The sequence below is a fragment of the Empidonax traillii genome, unplaced genomic scaffold, assembly GCF_003031625.1.
Source record: "Empidonax traillii isolate 1590-97213 ecotype Southwest subspecies unplaced genomic scaffold, ASM303162v1 scaffold1211:size273671, whole genome shotgun sequence".
Lineage (NCBI taxonomy): Eukaryota > Metazoa > Chordata > Aves > Passeriformes > Tyrannidae > Empidonax > Empidonax traillii.
The window spans coordinates 65715-92702 of NW_020956404.1; the positions used below are offsets into that span (position 1 = coordinate 65715).

Below are 26988 nucleotides of genomic sequence, written 5' to 3' on the forward strand. Positions count from 1 at the left end.
ATAAGTGATCATGTTAAATGGCAAACTTGCATAGCACAGTTTTTTGTTAGTGAAACCACATTGTGTGGCTGGATACTGGGTTCAAACACCACCAGTACTTCTATTTTTTCTTTCTAAGTAGTTGGTATTAAAAATATTTTAGAAGTAAGATGATCAGCAATGTTAAGTAAATCTGTCTTGTCAGTCCTCATGTTTGTTCTTACAAATGGAACATGCATAACACTGGAAAAAAACCTGACTCTTGTAATACTCACTACAAGAAAAAAGTTAGTGTGCAATTTCAGTAGTTTATTCTGTAAAACTGAGGAGAACCTTGTGAGGAGTTGTAAATTGCAGGGAAGCTTATTTAAATGAGTGGAGATTTCCTTCATAGAAGAAAAAAGATACCACGTAAAGCAGCATGGCCCTGTCCACTACATGCCCTTAAAAATGATTCCATCTGATCCATTCTCTGGAAAGGATGGGAACTGGATAACACTGCAGGGAGTGATCCTGAACACTGAAATGTCTTGTTTTGCCACCTGCATATGCCATTGTGATAACATCCACGTGGCTGCGGGGAGGGAGGGCCTGTGTTTTATTTTTTCCGGTGAGGAAATAAGAGGGAATTCACTTTTTTTTTTTTTTTTTTTCCCTTTTAGACAACAAGAAGTTTTCTACCAGCTTCACTGCTGAAGCTCAGATTGTGCTTTCTGTGCTGCCATACCATTTTCAGTAAAAGAGCAGTTGCATGGAGACAAAGAGGCTGCTGATTTAAGTCTCAATAGAGAAGTCTGTTAGGCTTCAGCTGTGGGAGGATACTAAAAGTAGCTAAGAGGTTGGCAGATGCTACCTGGACCAAAACTACTTGAAAATATTAAGCAGCTGTTTAGTAGGTTTGCCTAAAAAAACATTAATGACTGGAAGAATTGCTGGGACAAATATGACAGCGGAGTTCTGGTTTTAAAAATGTACTTTCTGCCTGGATGTAATTTGCTGTACATGTTGAATAAAAAAAGCCAGAGTTAAGCTACAAATACTTTGCTAATGTTGATGTGAGGGGAAAAGAAATCCAACCCCAAGTCCTTTTTTTTTCCCCACCTGTCTTACATTTTTTTTTGGAAAATTATGTCAGTTTCTGGGACATTTTGAACTTGATTTTCAAAGGGAGTAATATTGTTTCTGAGTAAGTTAAGCTGAAAGCTGTTGGGTTGTTGCCTTCTGAACTTTTCAGAAAGCTCTGTGTATCTGCTGCTCTTCATGTTATTCTAAGCTGTAACACCACGAAAATTTCCCTGAAGGGTTTATTCCGTGCTGCAGCCTTTGTGAGCACGGTAAGGAAGCCAGAAGTGAGGTGGTGGGACTGGGCCTGAATTTCTGCTGGGTGTGTGCAGAGCTCCATGAATGGTCCAGGAGGGGAAGTTTTCTTCATCCCTACATGGGCCTCCTCTGCAGGTTGGATAGTCCTGGGAGCTGCTCTAGTTTTTAATGCCAAGCCAGAGTTCAAAGACCCTTTAGCCATACCATTTCTGACCTGTGAGATGCTGTGTGGGACACAAGGAATAAGCTATCCTGGAATTTTTTGTGTTTTTTTTTTTTTTTTTTTTCCCTTTTAGCAGATGCAGAAGGAAAATGAAGAAGTTGTGTGAAGCTGTTGTTCAGTCTGAGTAAACACAGAGAGAAAGCCTAAGGAATCCATTGCTCAGGACCAGAGTAGTTGATTTAAACAGGGAGTATGAACTCCTAATTAATTTCTAAGTGTGGTTTCCTTTATGACCTGTTCCCTGGGGAGAGTTGATTAGAGGAACTCTGTGCTGGGTCATTAAATAGTTAACATCCAGGGAGATAGTTTTGCTGCAGAAGCAGAGGTTTGCACACGTGTGGGTATAAGCGTTTCCAGTAGAGCACATTTGATACTTAACCTGCAGAATGTCGAAAGAGGTGATTAATGTTTTGTGCCTTTGGAATAGGTTTAATTTTGTGTGCCTGGAGCTTTCTAGCAGGTGCTATAGAAACTGGGGAAAAACATTATCTTTTCAGCATGTCCCACTCATAGCTCACATCGAGCCACAAAATAATATTCAAATGAACAAGAATCTCTTGTTTGAATCTAAATGGAAAATGCACTTTTCCATGGCTTACTTATCCCAAAAATGATCGGTTCATTGTAGGCAAATATAACTAAAACCTAGGAGATTTCTGCAAAATTACATGAAAGAAAAAAAAAACTATTCTCTTTTAAAGGGAGGCAAAGAAATAGGAAGAGATTTGTCAGAGTCTGTTGATCCATCAGCTGCTGGTTCTGCTTCTGATAAAAAGGTTTTCAATTTTCATAAATATGTTCTTTGGTACTACACTATACAGTAACATGGCTATAATTCCTGTACACACAGTTTCCTGACTTTCAAGTTGTTTTCAGAATTTATAAAAATTTATTTCTGAAAGAGTGCACACTTGCCCATGTAAAATGGTTGCTTTAAAACTCCCCTAATGGTCCCTTGCTGTTTGCCAGGGGTGGTTTTTGTGCTTTCAATCAGCTTTTTGCTTTGTCGGTGGACAGCAGCCCAAATCTGGCCAAGTTCTGAGACAGCAGAAGATTCTTTTGTGTGTAACAGCTAGATGGGGTTATCATCGTTAATGATCAGGCATTTTAGCATCTGCTATTAACCGGAGTGTACATGTGTCATCCTCACAGAGCAGATGAGGGTGATTTGTTTCCTGTGAGGTGTGACAGAGGCATCAGTGTTAGTTCTGTCTGTGGCACTGGCAAGATCAATATGAGGATGGATCCTGGGCACTCTTGAAGAAGCTGTAGGAGAGTAAGACAGATGCAGATCCATTAAATGATCAAAAACCCAGAGGAAATGCCTTATGCAAGGCTATTAAAAAAAAAAATCTGTTTGGATAATTTATTGAAAAGCTCGAGAGCAGATATGGTCAGAATGTCTTATGGGGAGAAAATACCAGGCAAATACAAGAGGAACCACTGCTGTCAGCTAAAGCCAGAAAATCATGTGGTTTTAATAGTGAGGAAACGTCTGTGCTGGCTGGAACTGTTCAAAGTGATGATAAATTCTCTGTTTGTGTGTTTCCTAAAAGTCATGACTCTTGATTTGTGAAGTTGTTTTTGCTGAACACACGTTGCCACGTTAGTTCTCAGAGGGTTGCTTCCCTAGGAAATCTTAAGGACTGTTTCATTTAGGTTAAACCTGCTCTGGGAGCCCCTTCCAGCTTACACTTTCCTAAATCTGCAGCTGGAAACCCCCTCAGCTTTACCCATTTCAGAAGCTTTGCAAGTTGTTGGAAAGGCAGTAAGGAATTTGGGAAGAAAAGTGAGGCTTTCATGAGTTAGACTAGTTGGCTGTTTCCTTGGAGGAATTAGACTTGGTTGTTTCCTCTTCTCTGTATATCTTGGGTGAATCTCTGCTGGTTGCTGAGAACTGCTCGCTTGCTGTTTTTGCTGCTCAGCCTGAGACACTGGGTGGTGATTTACAGAACAGATGATGACTCAAAGTCAAGTGAACTTGGTGGGAACTCATCCTGAATACTACACAGCAATAAGTAAACATTCAGAAAAATCAGGATGTCTCCAGTTAGGCATTAAGAATTAGTGTGTGCTTTTAATCTGACTCTTTTTATATCTGTGTTCTTTTAAATTGATATCTGGTGAGTAATACAGCATAAAAATGACAGTCTTAAAAAAAATTTATTACTGCTAGGTTTGAGGAAAAACAGGATAAAAATTACACACAACATTATACAAACTCTTAAGATTTGCTTTTATTACAGCTAAGCAACCGAAAGATTGCTCTAATTTTATTTTAATAGAAACAAGTCTGATTGAATTATTTCTGTTTTTCTTTTCAGAAATCAGACTGTCACAAACATTTTTAAAAATCTTGATTAAAGATAATGAAGCACCCTAGTGAAATTCAAGTATGATTCAGACTGAAGCAGTGTCTCTTCATTGGTTCATCTTGAGCCTGAAGCCCCTTCTCAATCAGATTTTTTTTGTTAGTAATAAAATTGAAAATTAATTATTCTGGGTTTTAATTTATTACTTTAATTCATGATTTCATTATGCAAAATTAATTTTTCTTCTTAAGGTTACTGTACTGTGGGTTTTTTTAATTTTTTTTTGAGCTGAAAGCCCTAGTTCATTTCGCTGCTTCCCCAGATCTTTTTCTTCTCATTGGCACACTTTAAAAAGCCTCACCAGGTTAAAGAAGGGCCATAGATTTAAAATAATTTTAACCTGAGATCCTGCTTAAGCTCTTCTATTTTCTCACCTCCTTCTGCCTGTCCTGACTGAGCACACCTGTCTTTGCCTGCCCTCTCTCCCCTCTTTGTTTACTGCTGAGGACGAGGCTGATACCACATGCACTGGAGATCCCGAAAAGCGTTCCGTGGCAAAGGCATTGTGTGTTCACTTGGTGTTCCCTTTTTTAGGTCAGGATCTTAGGGAATATTGAACAAAATCTCCCTACACTGTGAAGTGGTTTTTTTTTTTTTTTATGGCATCAAAAAGTTCATTTGTGTGGTCTTTCAGTGTTTATTCCACTAATTTGGTGGTGTAACGTGCAGTAATTTGTTGTGCTGTGTTACATGTCCTTACATTAACTTTTGCCCTTCTTAGGCATTTGCCTTCCCATTCCCAAACAAATATGTTAAAAATAGTCAAGCAGATCATTGAAGGTAAAAGGGAATGGCTGCCCTTACAGAAATGAGTGAAACCTCAGTGGTGCTGCTGATATGGCTAAAAAAAGAAAGGGAAGGAGGGGAAAAAGGAGATTTCCTGGCTGTTCTATACAGTTTAAAAGTTACTCCTTGATTTACTTTTTAATGGAATTGGGAAAATGAAACAATATGCTGGTGACTGTCAAATTCACGGAGATTTGATATATATAGTTAAATATATCAAATGACCATATCACTGTATATCAGTGAGTTGCTGAAATGAAAGCTGCTCAGAGTATCTTGTTGAAAAATGATTCTGCTCTCACTGAAAACAAAAGGCTTGTAATTCGACCCTACCTTTTTAAGAGTTTCTTCCAACGTGTTTTCAAGGTAGAGTTTGAAAGAGGAAGTAATTTGTAAACGGCTGAAATACAGTTCGGTGTCAAAGCAACCGGAGAATAAAATTACTCAAAATAAAAAGTTGCTCTTATTTTGAAAGCGACTCAGAGTGGAGGCGCTTGCTTTATGCACAGCTGCCATTGGCTCTGCAACCCCCTCGTTTCTGCTGCTAATGATAGATAGGAATATTAATAATATAACTCATGCCTTGTCGTATTTTGCTGCTTAATCATCTTGTTTGGCACACCCCCGGTCATGTTCTGTGTGGCCATAATTCAGGAATGAAAGCGCTGCTATTACAGTCCAGTAATCAAAGAGGCTGGGATTATGCAGATGATGAAAGGACTGGCCAGGGTGTGTTTATCCACGAAAACTGGAGTGGAGTTAGAGCCAGGAAGGAGCCCGGGAGCTGCTTTCCACGCGGGACCATGGCCGTGGCTCCGACGTCACGGCTGCCGTGAGGATCCAGGGTGGGTGAGCAGGAACCGGGAGCGCTCTCGGGCTGCCAAACGTGTGTCAGCAGGATCGCTTCGGGTTTCCGCCATGGAAGACTCCAGCTCCGACAAGTCCGGAGTAATATTGTCTTTCATGTGCTGTTGCTGCTGTCAAAAGTGGTGTTTCGAGGAGATTGGTAGTAGTTTGTTGGGAAACAATTTATTTAGAAGCAAAGTTTCCTGGATTTAGGTTGGAAAGATGAAGAGGGGCTCTAACATGAATCTGAATGTAAATAGAATTTAAAAAAACAGTAATATTTTTGTTTCCTTTTTCCCCCCTATTTGTTTTGTTTTCCTTCCTTTTTTATTTTTTGCTTATTTTTATTTTTTTCCTCCTTCCCCCCCCCTTTTTGTTTTCCTTAATATTTTCTTTTGTTTTCATTAGTGTTTTTCTCTTTTTTTGACAACTACAGTTTTAAAATCTAAAAGCTGAACCCTGTGAGTTGCTTGCGATTCAGAATGTCACTGTGTTAGTCAGGATAACTTTTAAAAAAAAATATTAGGAGTAGATAACAGCTGCCTGCCTCGACCCTGGAAGTGGTTGTAGTTGAGGGGCACTGTAAAGGACAGAATATAAGAGGATAAAAGGAAGTATCTAAAACAAATCAAACAGGAAAATAAGTTTGGTTGGGTTTTGTTTGGGTTTTTTTTTGTTGTTGTTGGGTTTTAGTTTTGTTTCTAAAACTCAGGAAGCTTTTTCCCTCTCGTGGTTTTTAAGTGGAGTTTGATCTTTAAGTGTAGTGCAGGTTCTTCCAAGACAGCCATGATTTTTTTGTGAAGTGGTTTCAATGCTCTTGTCAATGCATGAATAACAAATAATAGAATGGGTGGGGAGGAAGTTGATTGTAATTTGACTTAAAAGCACGAATGTTTTGACCTCAGCGATTGGCAGCCTGAAAAGAATGATTTGCTGTGCTGTTTGTGTGAGCAGTTGGCTTGTTTGGTGTTAATCACCATCCAGTTATGAACATAATTCACTCGTTAGACAAGTGAATTAGACTATAGGCCAGTGCTGGACTTGTAAATAGCTTCAGTAAGCACTTGGGTTCAAAGGAGGGATTTTATTTAGAGTGCTACACTGATGCAAAGAAGCTATATTTCTCTGGAAATGCTCATCTCGTGGATGTGATGAAGGTAAGGCTCTTCACGTTGGAGAGGTCTGAAAAAATTAGACATTTTTATTATAGTTTCTTATGTGGTTAAAAGCTGTATTTGGTGGAATGTTTTTCTTTGCTTTCTCTAGTTGTTTATGTTGTAGGCTCTTAAGTTTTGAGTAGGATGCATTTTGGTTTGGTTCATAAAGTAAATCAACTATTAGAGCAGCTGATATCAATATTCAAGAATATTCTGTCTGTGATTGCTGTAGCAAAGCAGTGGACTCAGAGACAAGCTGATCCTTATCTTTTTAAAATGATACTTATATTTGTATTTTTTTTTAGAGCTTTATGACACAGTGAGTAGAAATCAGATCAACATATACAACATATAACCTTATCTTATCTGCAGAATTATCCTAACCTTGAGAGGCCTAAAATCTGAGGAAGCTTAGGATCAGTCTCCATGTTGTAACAGTATTTCTTATATTTTAGAATTAAGACCAGTTTTTGTGTTATTCAGGAAAAGGTCTGATTTGATTATATCAGCACTTTGCCTGATTGAGGATTGCTGAATTAGGTTCACTACTTGAAGGGTGAAGGGAGATGTGTGTTAATGTCTGTGTTACTCTGGCTGGTGTGTTTTGTGCTAACATATTAATAAGGCAAGGGCTGATCTCTGCGTTGAAGGATATTAAGAGAGACTGTATTTGTAATTTAATTAAAAAGAGAGATTTGTGGTGTATTTTATTTTTTGTCCATCTTTTTGCCAAAGTTAAGGCAAGTTTTGAAGTTGTCACTGAACATGCCAGGCCCTGAGTTGGTTCTCCTCCAGTGGGAGGTAGAGAATTATGTCCAGAATAAAGGTAAAATTGACTTTTAAAAGGAAGTTAGAATTATAGTTTTCAAAGTGTTCTTGTGAAAGTTGCTTGTTTTCTAGAAGATTTTGTACCAGTCATGTATTCTTAAATATTTCATAGGAGAAAAAATACTGTGTTTCAGTTTGGGTTTTAGAAAGGACACCAGCATTGCTCATTAGGCATAATAAAAAAGAAGCTTAATTTCAAAATACCAGTCCAGTGGGATTTTTGTATACCTCCTGTGTATTCTACCCCTTGGACATTCAGAAAACCTTAGGAGTTTCAGGTATTACTTATAAGTCAGACATTTGTTGTGGGCACTGGGTTGTTTTGTTTTTCTCTCACACCCCCAACATTTTCAAATAGTTTTCAAATTCCCCTTCCTGCAGGTTTCAGTGAGTTCATTATGTATAGTAAGAAAAAAAGCTTCCTGGTTTTTGTTGTTGTTGCAGTTGATTGGTTGTTTTTTTGTTTGTTTTAAAGGCTCAGGAAGCCCAGAAACATAAAATGACACACGGTGGTCACCTTAGACCTACCCAAAAGTAAAGGGTTAATGGCAGCTTGTGAGGTGGTGCCAAAGAAGAGTGGGATCAGGGAAGGGGGAAAACTGAGGGAAGTTGTTGTTCAGTCACGGAATCAGGAAGCAGAGAGGAACTGGACAGACCTGTTGTATGAGAGGAGCTGGGCTGTATCAGGTGCAGGGCAGGGACTTGGAGCTCCCTGATACCAGAACGAGTTGGGTTGAGAGAGAACAGAGAAGCAGAGGGAACTCTGCTTAAGCCCATTTATTCTGCAAGTTATAATGAAACTTTATTCCTGAACAGGTGATGTACATTATTGTACACAAATACAGTTTTGTTTGCCTTACAGTTACTTAAATAAAAAACACTGATTCATAACCTTGCATCCATCTACAAGCTGGCAGGATTTTGGAGTAATTTCATTTTTTTCTCAGGTGATCTGAGATACTGAAGGGAGGGCCAGGGGTAAATACTTGTACCATGAGTGCCCTAAGGTGGTGCTGATGCCTCAAGGAAGGATTATCTCAGAGTGGGAAGAGTAGTGCCCAAAGCAGAAGAACCTGCCATTTTCCTTTTCATTACACAAGCAGCCTTTTTAATTTCCTCTGCCTTGCTGTATCCTGATCAAAACCTCCCATTAGGCCAAGGAAACCTGTGTGTCCAGGTAAGGCTGTTTGGAGGGAGAGAGGATAAACTGGGCTGTTCTTTGCACCTTATCTGAGTGAGGACAAACAGCTGGGCAGAGCTCATCCCTCTCTGGCAGAGTGTAGGAGGTGATGCTGGAATGGCAGAAAAGGCCCACGGGGCAGTAGGGACCTGTGAGTCCAAACCACTCCAAGGGAAGTGTGCTGAGTGGATGCTTGCCCTGGAAAGTGATCTGTGTCCTCTCAGAGGACTGATTGGAGCTGAGTACAACCAGATATGAACATCCATGGATGAACATCCATGAGGTTTGGGAGTTTGAGAAAGAGTGAGAGGGATGCTCTTGAGCTGGGTTCTAGGGCCTGGGTTGCCTGATGCTCCTGTGATGGGCTCTACGTGTCCTATGGGGGCTTGTTCTCCCTCTGCTCCCTCCCTGCTTTCTCCAGGCACTGAATGCCCCTCATGTCTCGGGGTTCCTCAGTTTCCCATCCAAACCAAATCAAAGTGAGAGGGAAGTAGGGATGTGCAGAGCTAGTGATGGTGGTGGTTTGCAAGGCAAGGATTTTGCTGTCTACTGTTATGTGTTCATTCATTCATTTTAGCAGAATCACATTTAAAGCAGATCCTTTTTGCCTTCATTTGAAGTGAAAAGAAGTTCCTTTCTCAGCAAAACAAACCATCATAGAAGCATTCAGTCTCTGATTTGCAGAATAGATGATTTCAAGTTCTCTTGGGTCCAGCATGGAAAAAGTACTCCACAGTTTTACCGGATGCTGTGTTCTCCAAAACATCCAATTTTTTTTTAAATGGCTGTTTCTTAATGATCCACAGCTGAAGGTCCTTCCTTTTACTCTTGGCAGCCTGAGTTGTCTTCATGGGGTGGAACAGGATCTTTCTTTTGTCCTAGGAAATAGTATTAATCCTGCCAGTATTTAACTGAATCCAGGATTACTAATCTGTCAAAGCTCTGCTTTTAGATTTTACAGATGATATTCAGGACATCTGATAGTTGCATTCATGTTGTCAAAAACACATGCTGTGTTTGTCTGTGGTAACCTCAGAATTTATAGAAGGGATTATTTATATTAATATTAAACCATTGCGGTCTTTATTAGTAAAAATGACTCAAGTTCTCTTAATAAAAAGGTAATTCTCTAATTTATGTACTATATTTCTGAAGTAATGGCTTTTAAATACTCAGCATTCAAATTTGCCTTTCTACTGGAATAATAAAGTATTTCAGTGGCTCTATAGTAATTTAGAATGTATTCAGATAATTTAGTTATTTGCTTTTCTCAGTGTTTTCCTAGTAAAAGCTGTCTAACTAGTCTATCTGCCTGATGATTGGTTTTTCCTGTTTGTGCCAATTTGGTTGATAACTATGCAGAAGCAGAATAGTTGGGACGAAATTCCAAGATACTTCAACTTAACTTTTCATCAGCAAAGTGATTAAGAAACAAACAGGGCTCACAGAGTTGCCTGAAACATCGTTTTGTAGCTGTGGAGCCGGCAGGTTTGTCATGTCCATAAGAAAGAAGTCTGGTGGAAAAACACCTTTCCAGAATGGGTTACTTTTATGTGTGTATTGTCTTTGCTTATTTCACTCTTTAAAAATAGAACTTTACTTGGGGTTTCTGCCATTTCTTTTGAGGAGGTCCTTGGAAGTTTACAGGTTTGTGTAGATAATGTGTGGGGAGGCGGGGGAAGACTGGTGAATAGGTACAGTGGATCTCTAGTACTGCAGTTATTTCCTGTCCTATGTGGTGCTTTGTTACAGGATTTAGAACTTTAAATGCACAGAACTTGTGCATGAAGGTCACTATTAAAAAAAAAAAAAAAGTATGTGAGTGAAACTGCAGTAGAATCTTAGAAGGGAAATTCTGGTTAATTTGTACGAAACCCTGGAACAGATTTACTGGAAGCTTCCTTGTCTGAGTGAATGCGAGTGTGAGGCACACAGATTCCTCAATGCAACAGCTCAGAAAGAGTTACTCAACCAGGTTACTTTTCCAGTTGTGACTAAGGGGCCAATTAGCAGCATCCGGAATGAGACGGCAGCGCCAGGTAAAAATAGATGGCATTTGGAAAAGCTGGGGGCTGTTTGGGAGAAGGTCTTTGGATGTAGACTGAGAGAGGCAGGAGAGAGAGGCAACCTTCAAAAAGGAGTGTTACAGGAGTGTTACAGGCAGGATTGTGAGAGAAACTCTGTGAACACACAGAGATAGGACAAGGAGCAATATGAAACTGGACCCTCAAACTGACAGGCCTGTGCTGCTGATGGAATTCCTGATCTGGGCTCTTCGCTCCCATCTGACAGGAGCGATAAGGCTGGCATTTCATATGAAAATGAAACAAGGCTGTAGCATCCTCTGAAAATGACAGGAACCAGAGGAGTGGGTGGTGTAGAGCTCTCCAGGTTGTTAGCTCTTATGCTAAGGATTGATACATTAATGCCTCTGTCAGAGGAAGGAGTAAGTCACACACAAGTAGTAGATTTGTTTGAAGGCAATTAGTTGACTCCTGCTGGCATCACTGAGACCAAATAATTAAGTAACATGCCCGGTACAGGGAGGAGAAGTGGATGGCGTGGGATTTTGCTTTCTAGCCTTTGCAGGTATAACTTGGTCCTGTGGCCACAACAGCTCCGACGGTTCCTTCTCTGTCGTTTTCGTAGGATATTGAAGCCGCTGGATTAGTATAGTTAAAAACTCTTTTGTTCCTCACTGACCTACTTTGGCTGCATTTTAGCTATTGGATTGGGAAAGGGCCATCTGTATATGTGCCCGCTGGTACACCCTGAGTGTAAAGAGAGCACAGAATGCTGCCTGCCTTCTCTTGATAAAGTTCAGTCCAGTGGAGGTAATTACCTAAAAACCTCGCTTTTGTTGTAAGTGGCACGTTCCACTCAGCATTTAATAACGTATTAGTGAATTTGATATTTCATGGAAAAAAGAGAAGACATGAAGGATGTACCTGAAGTTGTGTCTTTAATTACATAAAGGATGTTTGTAAGTTGAAGAATTCTTGCTACTGGTGAAGTAGGGAGCCAACTGCTTCCTAAACAGTGTGGGTATGGTAGGGAATGTATCTGTGTACTCTTATGGACAGCTACAAAGCATGTTTCCTAGACATACTTCCTTTCTGGATCAGTGACTTGTACCTGCAAAAGCTCCATAAAAATGCCTATAAAAATTTATGCTAATTCACCAATAGTGTATTTGGATCACCTCACTTAAGAAGAAGAGCTTTCAAACTTACCTGGATTTGCGTGAACCTGCGAATTACACACTTTTCCTTCTGAGTGTTTCTCTGTTAATTTTCTTGGAATACATAACTGATGAGGTTGCTCTTCCTTTTTTTTTTTCATTAGTAAGCAGTGAGGTTTCTGCCAATTAGAGCAGAGGTGTAATCACAGTTCTGATGAGCCAGAGTAACACTCCCATTGACTCCAGTTTGGCCAGGACACCAGCTGAAGATGAAGTTTGCGACCACAGCACAGCTGGGGATAAATATTGCTGGTAATCTAATGTCAGCTTATCACCTTCAACAGAGAAGCAGCTTAACTAATGAGTAGCTTGGAGAAGAGGTACAGAGGGTATGATGATGAACAGTATTGTTTGGTAACCGCAGAGGAAATGTTTTAATTATATTTGATGCTTAAACTGTTATGTCTGGTTAATATTTGTAACAGTCTAAACTAATAAAGCTTTGCAAAGTGACTCCATGCTCAGCAGAGTGATACCTTTGGTTATGTTAGTTGCATGACATAACCTTGTCCCTATAGTTTTTAATTTTCTCTGACTTGTTCTTGAGAACTTAATTCAGAACTCTTTATTTGTTATGGGTCTAGTATTTATTTTTAAAGCTAATATGCTGTTGTAGGCTGATAGTTGTATTGCAGAGGGTCTAAGTAATTTCTGGAGAAATTCACTTCAGGTGCCAAGGCCTGGTGATCATCAGATTCACACTGTCCTGCAGCAGACAGCATTTCTCAGGGACAAAACCCCCTATGATGGGTTTGCACACATGGAGGTAAATATGTTCTGCCAGAAACCCCCTGCATTATTTTATTCAGTGTTTTTGGAAGAGGTTAGAAGTAAAGAGCATCTGAAAAAAAGTCCCTGCACGTTATGGTAGTGCAAGGCTATGAAAAGAGTAGTTCTTTAGACAGTTACATATATTCTGAAATTAGGTCTTTGGTCTAGAACCTTGTGTTAGAGAGAAAAAAATGCATATCCCATTTAGGGTTCAAGAAGCAAAATAAAAAGTTGCTGTTAAAAAGAGAGAAAAGTGACCTAATATTCTACATCAGTCAAAATTGCAAGTTCTAGCAAAAATATCCATTTTAGGTATAACAGAGCAATGGACTCTAAAGATGAATAATTACTAGTAAATGAGTCTGTTGTTTGCATAATTTTAAAACTGATCTGAGCCACTGTGTGATTGAGAAGTTCCTATTTGTAGAGGAATAGCTGTTATTTTTACATAGACATATGTAATGATAATACAAATAATGTAAAATATCCAGCATAACACAGATTACCCAACAGGTTATGGAAGAGTATTTTATAAATGCCATGTTTTTTGCTTCTGTTGCTGAATTGCTCCAGTTCCTGAATAATCTGAAGATCAAGAGGTTGCTTCGGAAGTGGTCTAGAATGTATTGGCAATGTATATCAATGTATTTCTGTGCACCAGGGAACGTGAGAGAGCTCTCAGTTAACTGCAGAAGCAAACCAAAATAAAGTAGATGTATATATTTATTTTCTGTCATTTAGACCTGTATTGGGCTTGGCAATGTGAGAAAGGGTGTTCCCTTGACTAACAGCTTGATTGATTCAGGTTGTTGTCACAAGGTGTTGAACAAGAGTTTGAGCCTTACAAATGACCACGTCTCGGGGCAGCTGGTGGAGCCTGAGCAGTGGAAGGCCTTTGGCAAGGAGCGTATCTGGAAGGAGGGACTGATGTGGTAACTGCCTTCCTTGACCAAGAAACCACGTGGATTGTTTTGTGGATCCAAAGTCCCCGCGTGGCGTCTTCTGAGTAATGCTTTCGAGTTTCTGAGTTGGCAGGGAGATGTTATCCCAGCGTGCAGACCAGGATGCACCTTCAGGTTTTCCTGTGGCCCAGCCAGGATGTAGTGGGGATAATGTCCTTGTGCTCAGGAATCACAGTGTCCCTGAGGGAATTGCCAATGCAGACACAGCATGCCTTGGAACCCCGCCTTGCTTTTGGGATGACATTGAACCCAGCAGGAGGTGTTGATTCTGATCTCAGGGGGCTGAAGCCAGTATTTGGAAGACTGAGTGAATAACCAAGGCCAAACCCAATGATTTTGTTGTCATACTGGAGCTTCTGCAGTGAAGAGGAAATGTGTATAATGAGGGGGATCCATATGGGGACTTTAGAATGAACTCCCGACGTGTTTCCGCATCTTCCATCATAACTTTGGGGCATTTTTATTAAATCTTGTCGTTTTCCTACTCAAACGTAACACCTTACTCATGTGCAGTTCCATGAAATTCTTACTGAATTACACACATTGCACCCTCTATGGAGGGAATGAGGGAGCAAACAGTTGGATTTTGTAGTGCATTACTGGAAAATGCTGGGAGACTGTTGTGGTAAATTAGCATAGAGTAGAATATATTCTTGACTAAATTTATACTACCAAATGAGAAGGGAATGGAAGTTGTGTTTTCAGGGTTCAATTAAACTCTTCTCAATGTATAAGCAGGGTTATAGAAATGTATATTTTATATGTATGTATATTATTTAAGTTAATAAATGTGAATATTTTTAAATATAAACGTGAGCTCTGAGACAGTGGGTTGTGTATGTAGAATAGCTCTTACTTAATTACTTCGTTCACTGGAGAATGAAGTACTCCTGTGACTTCTGGGATAAATTAGTGGGTCAGTATCAAGCGAAGTAGCAATCCTGGCACTTGCTCTGAGCCTGCTTGGATGAGAGTTATGTTTTGGGTTTCCTATGCTCTTGGTTCAGCTTTTTTTGCAAGTGTCTGAGTGTTCCTGAATAAATTTCACAGGGCAGCTCTGTAGTTCGAGCGAAAGGAATGTTGCATATTTTTATTTGGACAGATGGCACTTTCAGAGCACTTACTAAGCAAGATAGAATTTTTGCATTCTTACAGGAAGCATGTACAGATACATAATTTTATCATTATTTCATTATGTACTTAATGAACCGAACAAATGAATTGCAATGCGAATCCTGAGTGCCTTGTGACCGCAGTTAGAGTGGAAGGTAAGTGTAAGATTGCTGTGGCATGTTTGTGTTCTTATGTTTAATGATCATTACAGAGCACAAGCTTCTCATGTCACGCAGAAGAAAATTGTGATCTGATAAGAATCTTATCAAAAGGAAGACAATAATCCTCTTAAGGATTCTTCTGCCTTAGGTCAGCAGGCCGTTGTGGGTTTTTTGCAAAGGTGTTTTTTAGTGTCTTGGAACTTGTAAACATTTTTCTGTGTTTTAGATTTGTTGCCATCTAGGGAACCTGGAAACAATGTACTGTTCATTGTAAATGACTGGTCTTGCCATATTCTACTATTTGCCATTAGTTTACAATGAAAATAAAAAAAATGTTCATGATGCAGCAAGATAGAGCTGAAGCTGCAGTGTAATCCATCATTCCCTCTAAAATTATCAGAAACCAAGTCCAAAATAGAAGTGACATGAGCATAGCATGACCAAGTTGAAATAATGAGCCGAGACTTGGTGTCTCCATTGATGTTTTGGGTTCCAGTGCTCTACTAAGAACTTAGGAGTGGATGGAGGATGGCAGAATCCTAGAGTCTAGCTAGGCAGCTGAAAATATACTGAGAAGCAGCCTGGAGGACTGTTCGAGGTTTTACAGGAGAGGAAGACAGCAGTGGGGTGATTCAGTGGAGCATTAAGTTACTGTTGTGCAGCTTTGCTCTGTGTCGGGTATTTGAGAAATCCCTTGGAAAACGAGATGGCTTTGTTTACGTGGTGTTCCTGTCTCTGGCCTTTGGGATGTGGTTTGGGGTAGAGCAGCCGAGCACATAGGTAAGTTCAGCAGATTTTGCATTTGCCCTGCCTGTAGCTTTTGCTATCGAAATGTCTACAGAATAACCTGGTGTACAGCCCCTCCTGGTAAGGGCTGAGAGGAACCAGTGGAGGGTGGCACTACCAGTTAGACCTGAGCAAAGGTGTGAGGAGTAATCCTGACTAATCCTGGAGTCTCAGGAAACAACACTGCAAGGAGTTTTCCTGTGGAGTCAGTCTTGTGTTTGTATTTGAAGCATGGCGCTAAAATTTGGAGATCTTTAAGTTTATGGAAATTTTGTTTCCTAGACTAAAGGATGTTCTAACACAGCTCTGGGAGCTCCAAAGCTTGAGCTGATTGTACAGTGTTATAGTGTTGTCTCCTGGGGGTTTTTTTACACACCCAGCTAAATTACTTGGTTAGTGTCAGAAAAAAAACCCCCAAACAATAAACCAACCAAAAACCTACCACGGATACTGTAAGTGGAAATATGCTTATGTTTATATAAATATAAAAAGTAGAAGACAAACTGTGTGAATTGTTTTTTCCTTATTTTTTTAAAAGAACATTTGCAATTCATTGCCTTTTCCCCCCTCTTTTTGGAGAAGACTTTGAAAAGCAGCAGTCGAGTGTTTCATATCTAATGGCAGAAGGTGTATTAGGCAGGTGGTGTGTGCCAAAGGTATCCTGATAATTTTTTCACTACCTCATGTCAGTATTTTCAGGTGGCAGGACAGACATGGGCAGCAGTTCTCTCTGGTGACTGTTCAGCAAACTTGGTGACTTCAGCTCTCTCTGAAGGTTAGCTTGTACTTTGGAAGTGCAGTTCAGTAATAATCTACTTAAAACAACGAGCATGAGCTTTCTTAGCCAGTGTAAAAGAAGCTTGAGTCAGTCCAGGAAATTGGCCGCAGTAACTCTCAGTGTTTCAGCAAAGTATTTTCGTCTTATTTTGGGATTTTATGCCACGTATTCAGTTTAGGAAATCGAAATAACGTGTGTATTTTTGCAAGGCTTTTTGCTTCACTGAAAAAAAAAAAAAGGAATCACTAATAATTGGTTTTGAAATATTAGTAAAAATTGGGGGGAGGAAGGGGGAGAAAGCCACCTAGAAAACCTGTGATCTGCTTGGAGCTAAAATATAGGTGTTAATTTGATGTCTAGGCAAACTTACCATAAATAATGTAACGGGATATATTAAAGATGTCAGAGTGTCAAGAACCTCCAGATATGTGGCTGCTTAATCATTATCTAACCTGTAACCACTAACTCATTCATTCTTGTTTTGCTTAAACACTTGGAGCTCCTGTTTTTTTTCCTTTTGAAATATTTTGCTATTTCATGGTGCTACTTATTGTCCAGACAGTTTTTCCTCTCTCTCTCTTTTCCAAGTCTCCTGCTCCACCTCATCCTCTTTCTCTCTTGGTCTTTCAATAATGTTTTATGTTGTTTCCCTGCCTTCTTTTGCTTCCCACTCTGCCCTCATAGCATTCACAGATGCTCTGCTGTTCTTCCATCTCAAAATTTTTTGCTACACTCATCTACCCAGTCTTTTCCCATCAATTTTTCTTTGAAGTCTTGTCCTTTGACTCGTTTTCCATGCCTTCTCTTTTATCTTCTTTGACCTGGAGCATTTTTGGCTTGTGGGTAGAATAGGTAAGCTTTGACTGTCTTGGTTTATTCCGTTAAACTCTTCCCATTCCTTGAGGAACTAATGGGGAAGTGTTGAAAAGTGCTGTCAGCTTACCTAAGGAGGAAGGCATTACTGCTTGATCATGAAAAGGCATGGTTACTTCTGAGTGGTGATTATTAGTACTAGATATGGCCAAATATCTTGTGAGCCCCTGTTTTTGGGGGACCTAGAGCAGCAGTTGGTGTACTGAAATGCCCTGCCAACCTTGTCTTCCATTAATTGTTCCAGAATTCTCACTATCCACTATGTATTTCCTTGATTACATCTTATTATCCAAGATGTTTTATGTAACTGTTTCATAACAACATTTCTCATGTTAGGTTAGTGATGAGTAAGAGTACCCAAACTTGTAAAGCCAGGGCACCCTGGAAGCTCTTCTGCTCACTTGAGGGTGCACATCATCGATGCCAATTCGCACCAATAAAGTCCTTTTGCAGCGAGTGTTGATGTAATAATATTTTGCTGTGGCTCATCAGTAGCTTTGACAACCAAACTTGTAGTCTTGGTCCATTTCCAAACTGAAAGATGTTCACAGCACAGACATCACTGGTGGGATGAACAAGTGTTGGTCACAGATTACCAAAGCGTAGCCTAGGGGAATCTTTTCATCGGAACTTTGACTGCTGTGGCTCCGGATTGAGCTCCGTGGGTGAAAGTGAAGAGGTTTAAGCTGTTGCCTGCACCATGTGAGAGCAGGCAAAAAGTTTAATTTGAGCTTCACAAAGTTTAAAGTATGGTTTTTAAAATATATGCTTTAATAAATTCTTTTTATTGTCAGTTTGATTTTAATTCTTGGTCTTGTGATGAAGGAAACAGCAGCCCTTCATCCAAGTGTTCTCTTCAGAGTCTGAAGTTTGTAAGATGTTACATACATGAGTAAAGGCAGAATTTTGATTAATGTATTTAAAAGTATACCTACATTATAAAATTTTGGCAGTGTCTATGACTAAGAATACGCCTGTTAAAGAGTGTCGTCTCCTGTTGCTTGTAATGCTGCCACATCTGCACTCAAATGAAATGTCAGATCTACACTGAGTTCAGAGTACTCACCCCAGTAAATAATTTGTTGGAAACCTCTGTGAAATGATCAGGGAGTGTTGGTAAGCAGTAGAGGGATTCCCAGATCCCTGCAGAACTACCCAGGAGATTCCCACCCACTTAGTGAGAACTTGTTCGGTTTGATCAGGGAGACATTTATGGCCGGGGAAATAATCCTCAATTCTGCGATTGATTATCCGAAGAGGCACAAGATTGTCAGGAAGTGGGTGGATTATGTCCTGTGTTGCATTTCTGATGGTGCAGTTCCAGTTTGCTGGAGATGGGACGCTCATGTCGTGCTTTTCTTGTGCGTGTTCACCTGTGAAAGTCAGCTTGAGTTTGTCCCACTGGATTTACTGCTGTGTGAATAATTGCACTGGTTGGGTTTTTGGAACGCAGTGCCTAACTGCTGCCCTGCTTGTGTAATTATTAAGTGTAGAGAATGGGTTGGGATAACAGCTTTGGGAAAAAAAGCACCTATTATAAATGAATGATTACTGACTTGGCAAACCATTCATAATATTGACAGGCAGGAAAATTAAGTGAATGCTATCAGGATAGTGATTATTTTTTCTCAAGGAGAGTGTGTGTAAGAAAAAGAGGGCAAACATTTGTACTTCTTGAGATCTTATGACCAATATTACATTGTGAGAAGTGTCTTGTTCTGTGTGACAGGAACTGTGAGTTAACACAAGCTTTGAGCCTTCTCATGAAGTGATCTTCTCAAAGAAAACCAAAAGGCTTTCAAATTCAAATTTGCAACTTTTATTTGAATGAAAAAACTCAAAAAGGTAACTTCTCACAAAACAGAATCTCCGCAGTGATTTGTGAAGAACAGATTGTAGGCAGAGATTTGTGCACAGCTCCTGCTTTGTGCAGGTGGGTCCTTGCTGCAGGTTATGTTGGATGAGGTTTGTGAGTGGCAGCAAAAGGAGAGAAATTTGTTTGGGGTTTTGGAGCTTTTTTTGTCACAAAGAGATTTTATTTAACTAGAAAGGAATAGTCCTAGGTCTGTTTAGTAACTAGAAGACAAGGAAACTGGAGAAAAACTGAGGAAATACTTTGCCATTACGTTGAAAGGGAAAGTAGAAATCTTGCCATTTAGTTGAAAGAGGAAACAATCTCAGAAGCAGAGTGAATACAGAGTTCTCAGATGTTGAGATGTTATAAGGAAGTGCTTAAAGTTAGTGTGAATAAAAATCTTACTATTAAACACTCTTCCCTCTTCTGGAATTTGGTTTTAGTGTGTGCTTTTATTTTCTCATGTTTAATGTGCTGTTTGCTTTTACTGTCATACAAGAGGATGATGCTTATTCTTTACGCAAATGCCGTCTTCAAGCTAATGAATACCAGTAATGTATGTACTGGAAGCAATAGTTATTCTGAGGGCATTTTGATTTTAACTATTCATAAACGTCCTGACAGAGCATGTGTGGGTGCAGGGCAGCGTGGGAGTGTCCTGTGGTTCTGCTTCGGGCTTCATATGCAATCTGCATCATTGGTCTTGTTTTATTCCGATTCTGGGCCCTGCACTGCCCTGTGTCTGCAATCCTGTGGCTTTTCCTCGCAGTTGCCATGCTGTTTTAAGCAGCTCAGTCCCTCCCCCCATCTTCACTTCCCCTCCTTATACCCTTCGCTGCAAAACTACAGGCTGGAGTGGATCCAGGTGTTCCCCTTCTCGTGGCTGTTCCCTTGCCAGGGAGAGGAGAGCCACAGCTCCGTTCTAGGGATGCAGTTTCTCTGGTGCATAGTTTGCTTTCTATGAGCCCAAATGAGTTACTGGTAAATGACTTTAATTAAAACATGAAGGCAGTAAAAACATGGGTATGTTTTTATTGATGTTTGAGACTTGCAGTAAAAGTGTGCTATCTGTTTTTGTGTCTTTAGTTGATAAAAGGATGCAGAAGACAGAGATTTATGAGAAGGGATGGGCTGGTTGGATTAGGATTATTTTGGGAAAAGGCTATTAAGAGAGAAACAGAATTGCTTTGGCCATTTCGGAATTAGTACTTCAGCCCTTGCAGTAAGAATTGTTAGTCCATGTCTAAAAAAAAAACAAACATCACTTTCTGTCAGTTTTTCTGATAACTTTGTAAAACTTTGACACTGTTAAAGGCTGTGATTCTGTCTTGATTATCATTGTTCAGGTGTATTAGTGCTTGCTTTCACTAAGCCAATTTCCCTTGAATCTGTGAATACTCACTGTATTTCAAAAGCTCTGTACAGTTTTAAATGGCTAAAGAGAAAACTGACAAACTTGAAAATTAAATTCTAGCAAGGACCTTCTGAAAACAAGGAGAGTTCTCACAGTCATCCAGACAGTTTATCTTCCTTTAAATTTTGATTTTAATAAGTGTGTACTCCTTTGTGCATTGGACATAAATCACACATGCCATTTAATAGTGTAATTTTAGTTTTATTTTATAGGCTATTAAAGTGTTATATGTATTTACACAGATTTATTATAGCAGTTGCTCAGTTTTCAGTTCGTTCTTCTGAAAGCAAATACAATGGAAATTTTGGGGCCTGAATGTTGCGCCGCGTGTTAGGACAGGAGCAAAATGTTGCAGGATTCATTGAAAGCCCTGAGTATCTGCTGAGAAGAAAATGATCTGCTGTTTTTCATCAGCTCACTGAGAATGTCTGTAAGGAACTGCGGGTTTCATTTCGACTGGTTGTGTTGAGGAGCTCAGCTTTGCTGCGGGGTCTGTAGGTCTGTGCCCCAGGTACCAGAAAAAGAACCCCTTTTCCCCCCCCAAAACCCCAAACCAACTAATGGGGAAGGCTGGGAACACAGAATACTGATTTTATTTATATTTATTTATGCTGCCCTTTTCTTGTCTTAGCACCTTCTAATTTTTTACTCCTCTAATTGTTTAATTTACTGATTTATTCCCATACTTGTCCTGTTTCCAAGTACAAAAACCCCCTAGGCATTAGGTGTTAGCCTGTTCCCAAGGCACCCCAAATTCCCAAGAATAATGAGAAAAATTACAGAGTGAAACTTCTTATTCTCTAGTTTGAGTGGTAACTTGCTTAATAAAGAAAAGCCAATATGACCAGAACAATTGGTTTGTGAGGTTTTATTTTGTGGGGCTTTGAGGGTTGTGTGTTTGTTTGTTTGTTTGTGGTTTTTTTGGTTGACTGTGGTTTGGGGTTTTTTTGTTTGCCCCTGTGTTTCATATGGCTTGTTGACGTAGTTGGACTCCCATGAATTTCTTGTAGCGTTCTAGAGTGGTTTTTCTTAAGCAGAACTTAATTATGTTTTTCATTTTGTTCCCACACCTCCATGTACTTAACTGAAGAAAAAAAAAAAAGAAAACAAACTTTTATTGCTTATTTTAATGCTTCAGTAATTTTAAAATTTTTATTTATTACCAACTCAGTTTAAAATGAGTGTAATCTTGAGTCATATATATATGAGTCTGGTTTTAACTTGTGCTGAATTGTGTCTTAAGGGATTCCCATTTGATCTCAGCCTGTTTTTCTTTGACTATAATGTCCTTGTTGGCCAAAGCAAATGCATACAGGTCATGCAGAACAGAGCAACCAAAACCCCATTATGACCACGTCACAACAGAGATCTTATTGGTACCTCTTACAGCTTTTCAAGGTCTGTGGTGTGTTACAGATAGTATATGAAAGAGTGTAACTTTTAAAAATACTACTTTTGAAATGTAACCAACTGCAACTTCATTTTTTTTCCCCGTCTTCTTTTCAGCTTGTATTTAGACTCTGTCTTTTGGAAGAAATTGGTAATCAAGTAACTGTTGCCTGCTTGCTAATAGCGGTGAATTCTGAAGTCCATTCTCCTTCTCTGGGTTATTTGAACACATTTAGTCAAGAAAGCAGTCACAAGGACTTTGCATCCCCAGACCTTTTTCTCCTCTGTAGGGCTGTAACCTTAGAAAGCTCGTGAAGAAGTGCTCTTTTTTGTAATGGGGGACCTTCAGTGTTCTGGAGGTGTCTGGGGACGATTCTTCTCCCCTGTAGCTCTCCTTGGGGTTCTGTAGGACTACGTTTCTTGCATCTTCAGTGCCCCAGATGGTTGTAGCCTTTGGGTATGTGGGGTGGACAGCTCTGATGATGTGAAGTGCGGTGTCATAATTATACCACGTTGCCCCCTACACCTCTATTTCCTCTGGAGACAGATGTCACTGAACTTACCCAGGCCTAATGAATATGAGATTGGTGTTTGCTGCTCAACAGCATCAGTTAAACTTTACCAAGATTCTGGTGGTTCTTTGCAGGATGCAATTTGCTACCTTTTGAATCCTGTCACTGCTGCAGTGCTGTAAACAGAGAAAGGCTGAATAAACCATTGCACCTTTATTTGTACTGCAATCCATGTTTATTCTTTTCAGTGTTTAAGCACTGTTTTTAATTAAATTTAAGCACTGTGTTTAATTAAAAGAGTTTCATGTTACTTAAACCTTAAAACTACTTAAAACTACCATGCAATTACTAAGAGCTTCCAGCGTTTTCCAAGTATTCCTTACCTTGACATATTCTTGTGTCAGCATTAAGAAATTCCATCTTAGATTGGCTTTTTACTGGTATGTCCAAGTTTTAAGAAACAAGTATCAATTCTTTTCTATTAAAATTTTTCTAGTTGAGATCAATTAAATTTTTCATTTGCATGTTATGCTGTGACTTGGAAGGTCATTTGCAGGATTTTGCTGTCTTAAAACAGGCATTGGTGCCTTAAAAACAAAAAAAGGGCAGATCAAAGGAAATGAAGTGCTCCCTAGTCTGAGGCCAGACTTGCAGAGTGGAAATGTGTATTTCATTCCTGCAACTTTCTGCTATTGTTAGCCTCTTATGTACATGAACATTGGAGAAAGAAAGCTGTCTGTGTATTCTTTTGATGCATTTGGTAAACTAACCAGCCATTAAGATGCTGACATGCCTTTTATTATTGTATTAAGTCTTTTTATCTGCTGACAATTAAGAAATAAGAGCAAAAGTAGTGAATTCTCCTTACTTTATTGGTCAAACACATGCTATTTTTTGTGAAAATGTTCCTATTGATGCATGTTATGTGTTCATAGTACAGCAAAAAAATCCTCATTGTGTTTCAGTTTCAGTTGATTTTGCTGTGAAGAGTGTCAATGTGGGGGTAATGATTGGATCTTAAAACTTGTTTGTGGAATTATAGTCTTGCTGTGTATTCATATATATGTATTCATGTATATTCATGGTAGGGTTATAATTGACGCAGTGTTTTTAGAAATATAAATTAATCAAACGTGATGTGTTTGACAGTTCTTTCATCCTCCTTTGGAGTGTAAGTTAACAGTGGTGAACGCCAGCCTCCGAGTAGTGGTATATTGTAAAATTAAATCTTCAGTGCTGTTGTGTTTGCATTCTCCACTTAAGGCTGGACTTTCTGGGTGAACTTTATTTTCCTAATAGCCAGTGATGACTAAATGTCCTCTGCAGTATGCTGAAGATCTCAAACACACAGCAGTAATACAGTTCCTGTGAGCGGTTCGTATGTTAATGTGAACTCTGTTTTACAAAAATTGTATGAATGCTGCTTTCCTTTGAAATTGATCTTCAAAAAGAAAGCCTGTTTTGTATAATAAGATGCCAGACTCACAAAGATTTCCTTTCTTGTTTCATAGACGTTCCATCTTCAGAGCAGCCTGAACTGTTCCTAAAGAAACTTCAACAGTGCTGTGTCATTTTTGACTTCATGGACACGCTTTCAGACCTTAAAATGAAAGAATACAAGCGCTCCACTCTTAATGAACTGGTGGACTACATTACAATAAGCAGAGGCTGTTTGACAGAGCAGACTTACCCTGAAGTAGTTAGAATGGTGAGTTCCTTCTTTCTCGTGGTCTCTTTAAATCCACTTGCAGTTCTAGTTACGTGTTGTGGGCGAAATTGAACCTGGAGTAGGTGGATTAAATGAGGCCTTTGGTTTGTATTTGCTGCTAGACATCACTTGGGGATAATTCTCCAGAGACAAAAATGTTAATTTTTATATATTCTTAATTAAAGTCAAGGAGATGATGGTTATTTATAATCACAAACCTATGAAAGGAAACCTGGATTGTTTCCTGATGGAGAAAACCAGCAGCCATAAAATCTGAGTACGTGATGTTTCCCCCCACCTGCCCCACCTCTCCTCCCCAGTTCAAATAATAGAATAATTTTTGCAAGTTTCTTACCTTTCTTTGAACCTTCTCCAAGCTCCTGAGTGTCTACTTTAGGCAGAGGTAGCTTGAAGTATGCACAGATAATAATTTTAAAATAATAAATGCTAAAAATATTTTATAGGATCAGTGTGAAAATTTCCTGGTTGTGGTATGTGAATTTATTGGCAGCTGTCATTAAAGTGAGCAAGATTACTCAGCAAAATAAAGCCATACCCTGTATATAGAAATTGTCAAATAATAGGTTTTCAGTGTAAAAATGGAAACAGTATCAGATGCTACGTGGTGTAGGTTTGTTGGTTTGGCAAAATCAATCACTGCTTTAAAGTGTTTGTTCTGTACTCCCATACAGAACCCTTAAAACCCATTACCTAAATGAGAAGGCAATTAGTTAAATATAGATTTGGTGATGTTGGTTTCCTAATGATGGTGTGTGATCGTGGAATCCACTGGCTATGTGCTTGCTGTAAAAAGAAAAGCATAAATAGATTTTACACTGCATTATATATGCTCCTCACTTCTTTTCTGACACACAGATACATGCTGTGTTGCTCGTCTGTAATACTTAAAAATAGCTGTAAATTGTGACAGAACCACCAAGCAGTTAATCATGAAAGAAAAAACCCCCAGAATTTAAGGGTATATGGAAAAATCTTAATATGGCTTCTCTGTGTGTGTGCATTGTCAGAAAACCTATAATTATGTGATCAGATTCTTCCCCTTCTCCCTCACCCTCCCTTTCCTGCTTCTGCACTGGACCAATCTCCTGAATTAAGTGCTTTTCAGTCTGTTGTGTTATTTGTTCAGCATGTGGTCTCATGCACCATTCAAATACTGTCAGAATACAGAATGATTAGTTCTTTGCTCAGTTCTTCAGCTGGTGCTGCACTGTAGTATCTAAATGGTTTGTGAATGTTTCAATCTCCTCTCTATCCCTTGTGATGAACAAAGTGTATCACACCCTTTGCACAGACAGGACAGTGATGCACAGATAACTTCAGAAAAATGGGGGACTTTTTCTGTGAGTAGCAGGTGCCTCCAAACTTACCTCTTCAGAGAATTTGGTAATTCTTTTTAGCATTTCTGTAACTGAGGTTCTGTTCCCATGTTGGCTTTGGTTGGAGTTGTTTACTTTAGCAAAATCTGCTGAATAAGAACTCTGCAAGTTAGTGTTGTCTTAGTTCGGGCCCCAAGAAACAACAAGAATTTGATTGGTAACTGCTCGTAAAGTTCAATATGAATCATAAATTATAGTCTATGAAACAATCTGATCTTGAACTGCAAAAGAAGTGCAAAAGCCCTTTGGTAGTATGTCCTACTCTGGCCCTGTAGGACATATGTGTTAATTCACACAACAGGTTTTATCTTAAGGAAATGATGCATTGCCTAAAGAGTTTGCAAAGCATGGTTTTAAATAACTTCCTTAAATATAATTGTCTATGATATGGAGGAGTCACTGGAAACAAATGTACGGCCTGAATGTTTCCTGTGGATTTAGTAGATATTTGCTAACGGAGCTTCAGGAATTCCAGTTTCAACTTAGCTCATTTTTGATGGACAGCTGTACTCTCTTCCTTTCATTGCATCATTCCCTTCTTCAATCTGCTTCCTTCTGCCTTACATTTGGGCTCCAGTGCTGAACCCAAGCTGTGTTTCCTCTTCACTGCCGTGGTACTGAAGCAGGGGAGGACTGCAAATATTCTCAAGTCCTGTGTCTGGCTACCCAGTGACCCTGACTGCCCAAACCTAGATTTTTTTACAAATAAAAAGTTGCATAAGTATTTAGGGAAGGGGATGTGTTTTGTCCTAAAGAATTTCCTGAGAAAGTTGTAGCATTTATATTTTATAAGAAGCTCTGGCTTGCAGCAGCCACCTGTGCTTTTGATGAAGGTGTAAGCTGGAGTCCCCTAGCTGTGCCTGTGGTTTTGGTGTATGTGCTGCTGGAGAAACACTTTGGTGGTTGTGTTCCATGTGAGCAGGATGCTGTGCTCTGGTATTGAATTTCTGTGAGTGAATCCATAGCAGATGCATGAATGATTCCTGTCCATCATCCCAATGAATGCTAATGCAGCATTTCTACTGAACCACATCACCAGGGCCTTTGTGGCTTGCAGGTTTTTTGTACTTTGCAGGTATAGGCTGTCTGGTAAAAATGCTTTGTTCCCCTCCTTGTCTTTGCCTCTAAAGGCCAGACTTCTCCAGCACTCTTGATTACAGTTACATGGGCCCTAGAGGGAGAGGTAGGGCTTGTAATGTTTTATAGAGTAAGTTTTCAGCACATACTGCCTGGTCAAGAGACAGCATTAGTCACTTTGTCCTGAAGCCTCATGTTTGGTGTAACCCTTGCTTTGCAGTTAAGAGCAGTTCTTGTTTTGAGCAGATTTGTGCCCATGA

The 26988-nt window shown here is 39.5% G+C and overlaps 1 protein-coding gene across 6 annotated transcripts in view; it reads left to right on the plus strand.

Annotated features, from left to right (window-relative positions):
- The window catches only part of PPP2R5E (protein phosphatase 2 regulatory subunit B'epsilon), an 81795-nt gene that overhangs the window by 23083 nt on the left and 31724 nt on the right, over positions 1 to 26988 (plus strand). For all 6 annotated transcript variants that reach the window (XM_027905807.1, XM_027905806.1, XM_027905809.1 and 3 more), the window contains one exon: positions 24058 to 24254. In XM_027905807.1, the coding sequence (XP_027761608.1) occupies positions 24058 to 24254 (197 nt within the window). The remainder of the gene's footprint in view (positions 1 to 24057; positions 24255 to 26988) is intronic.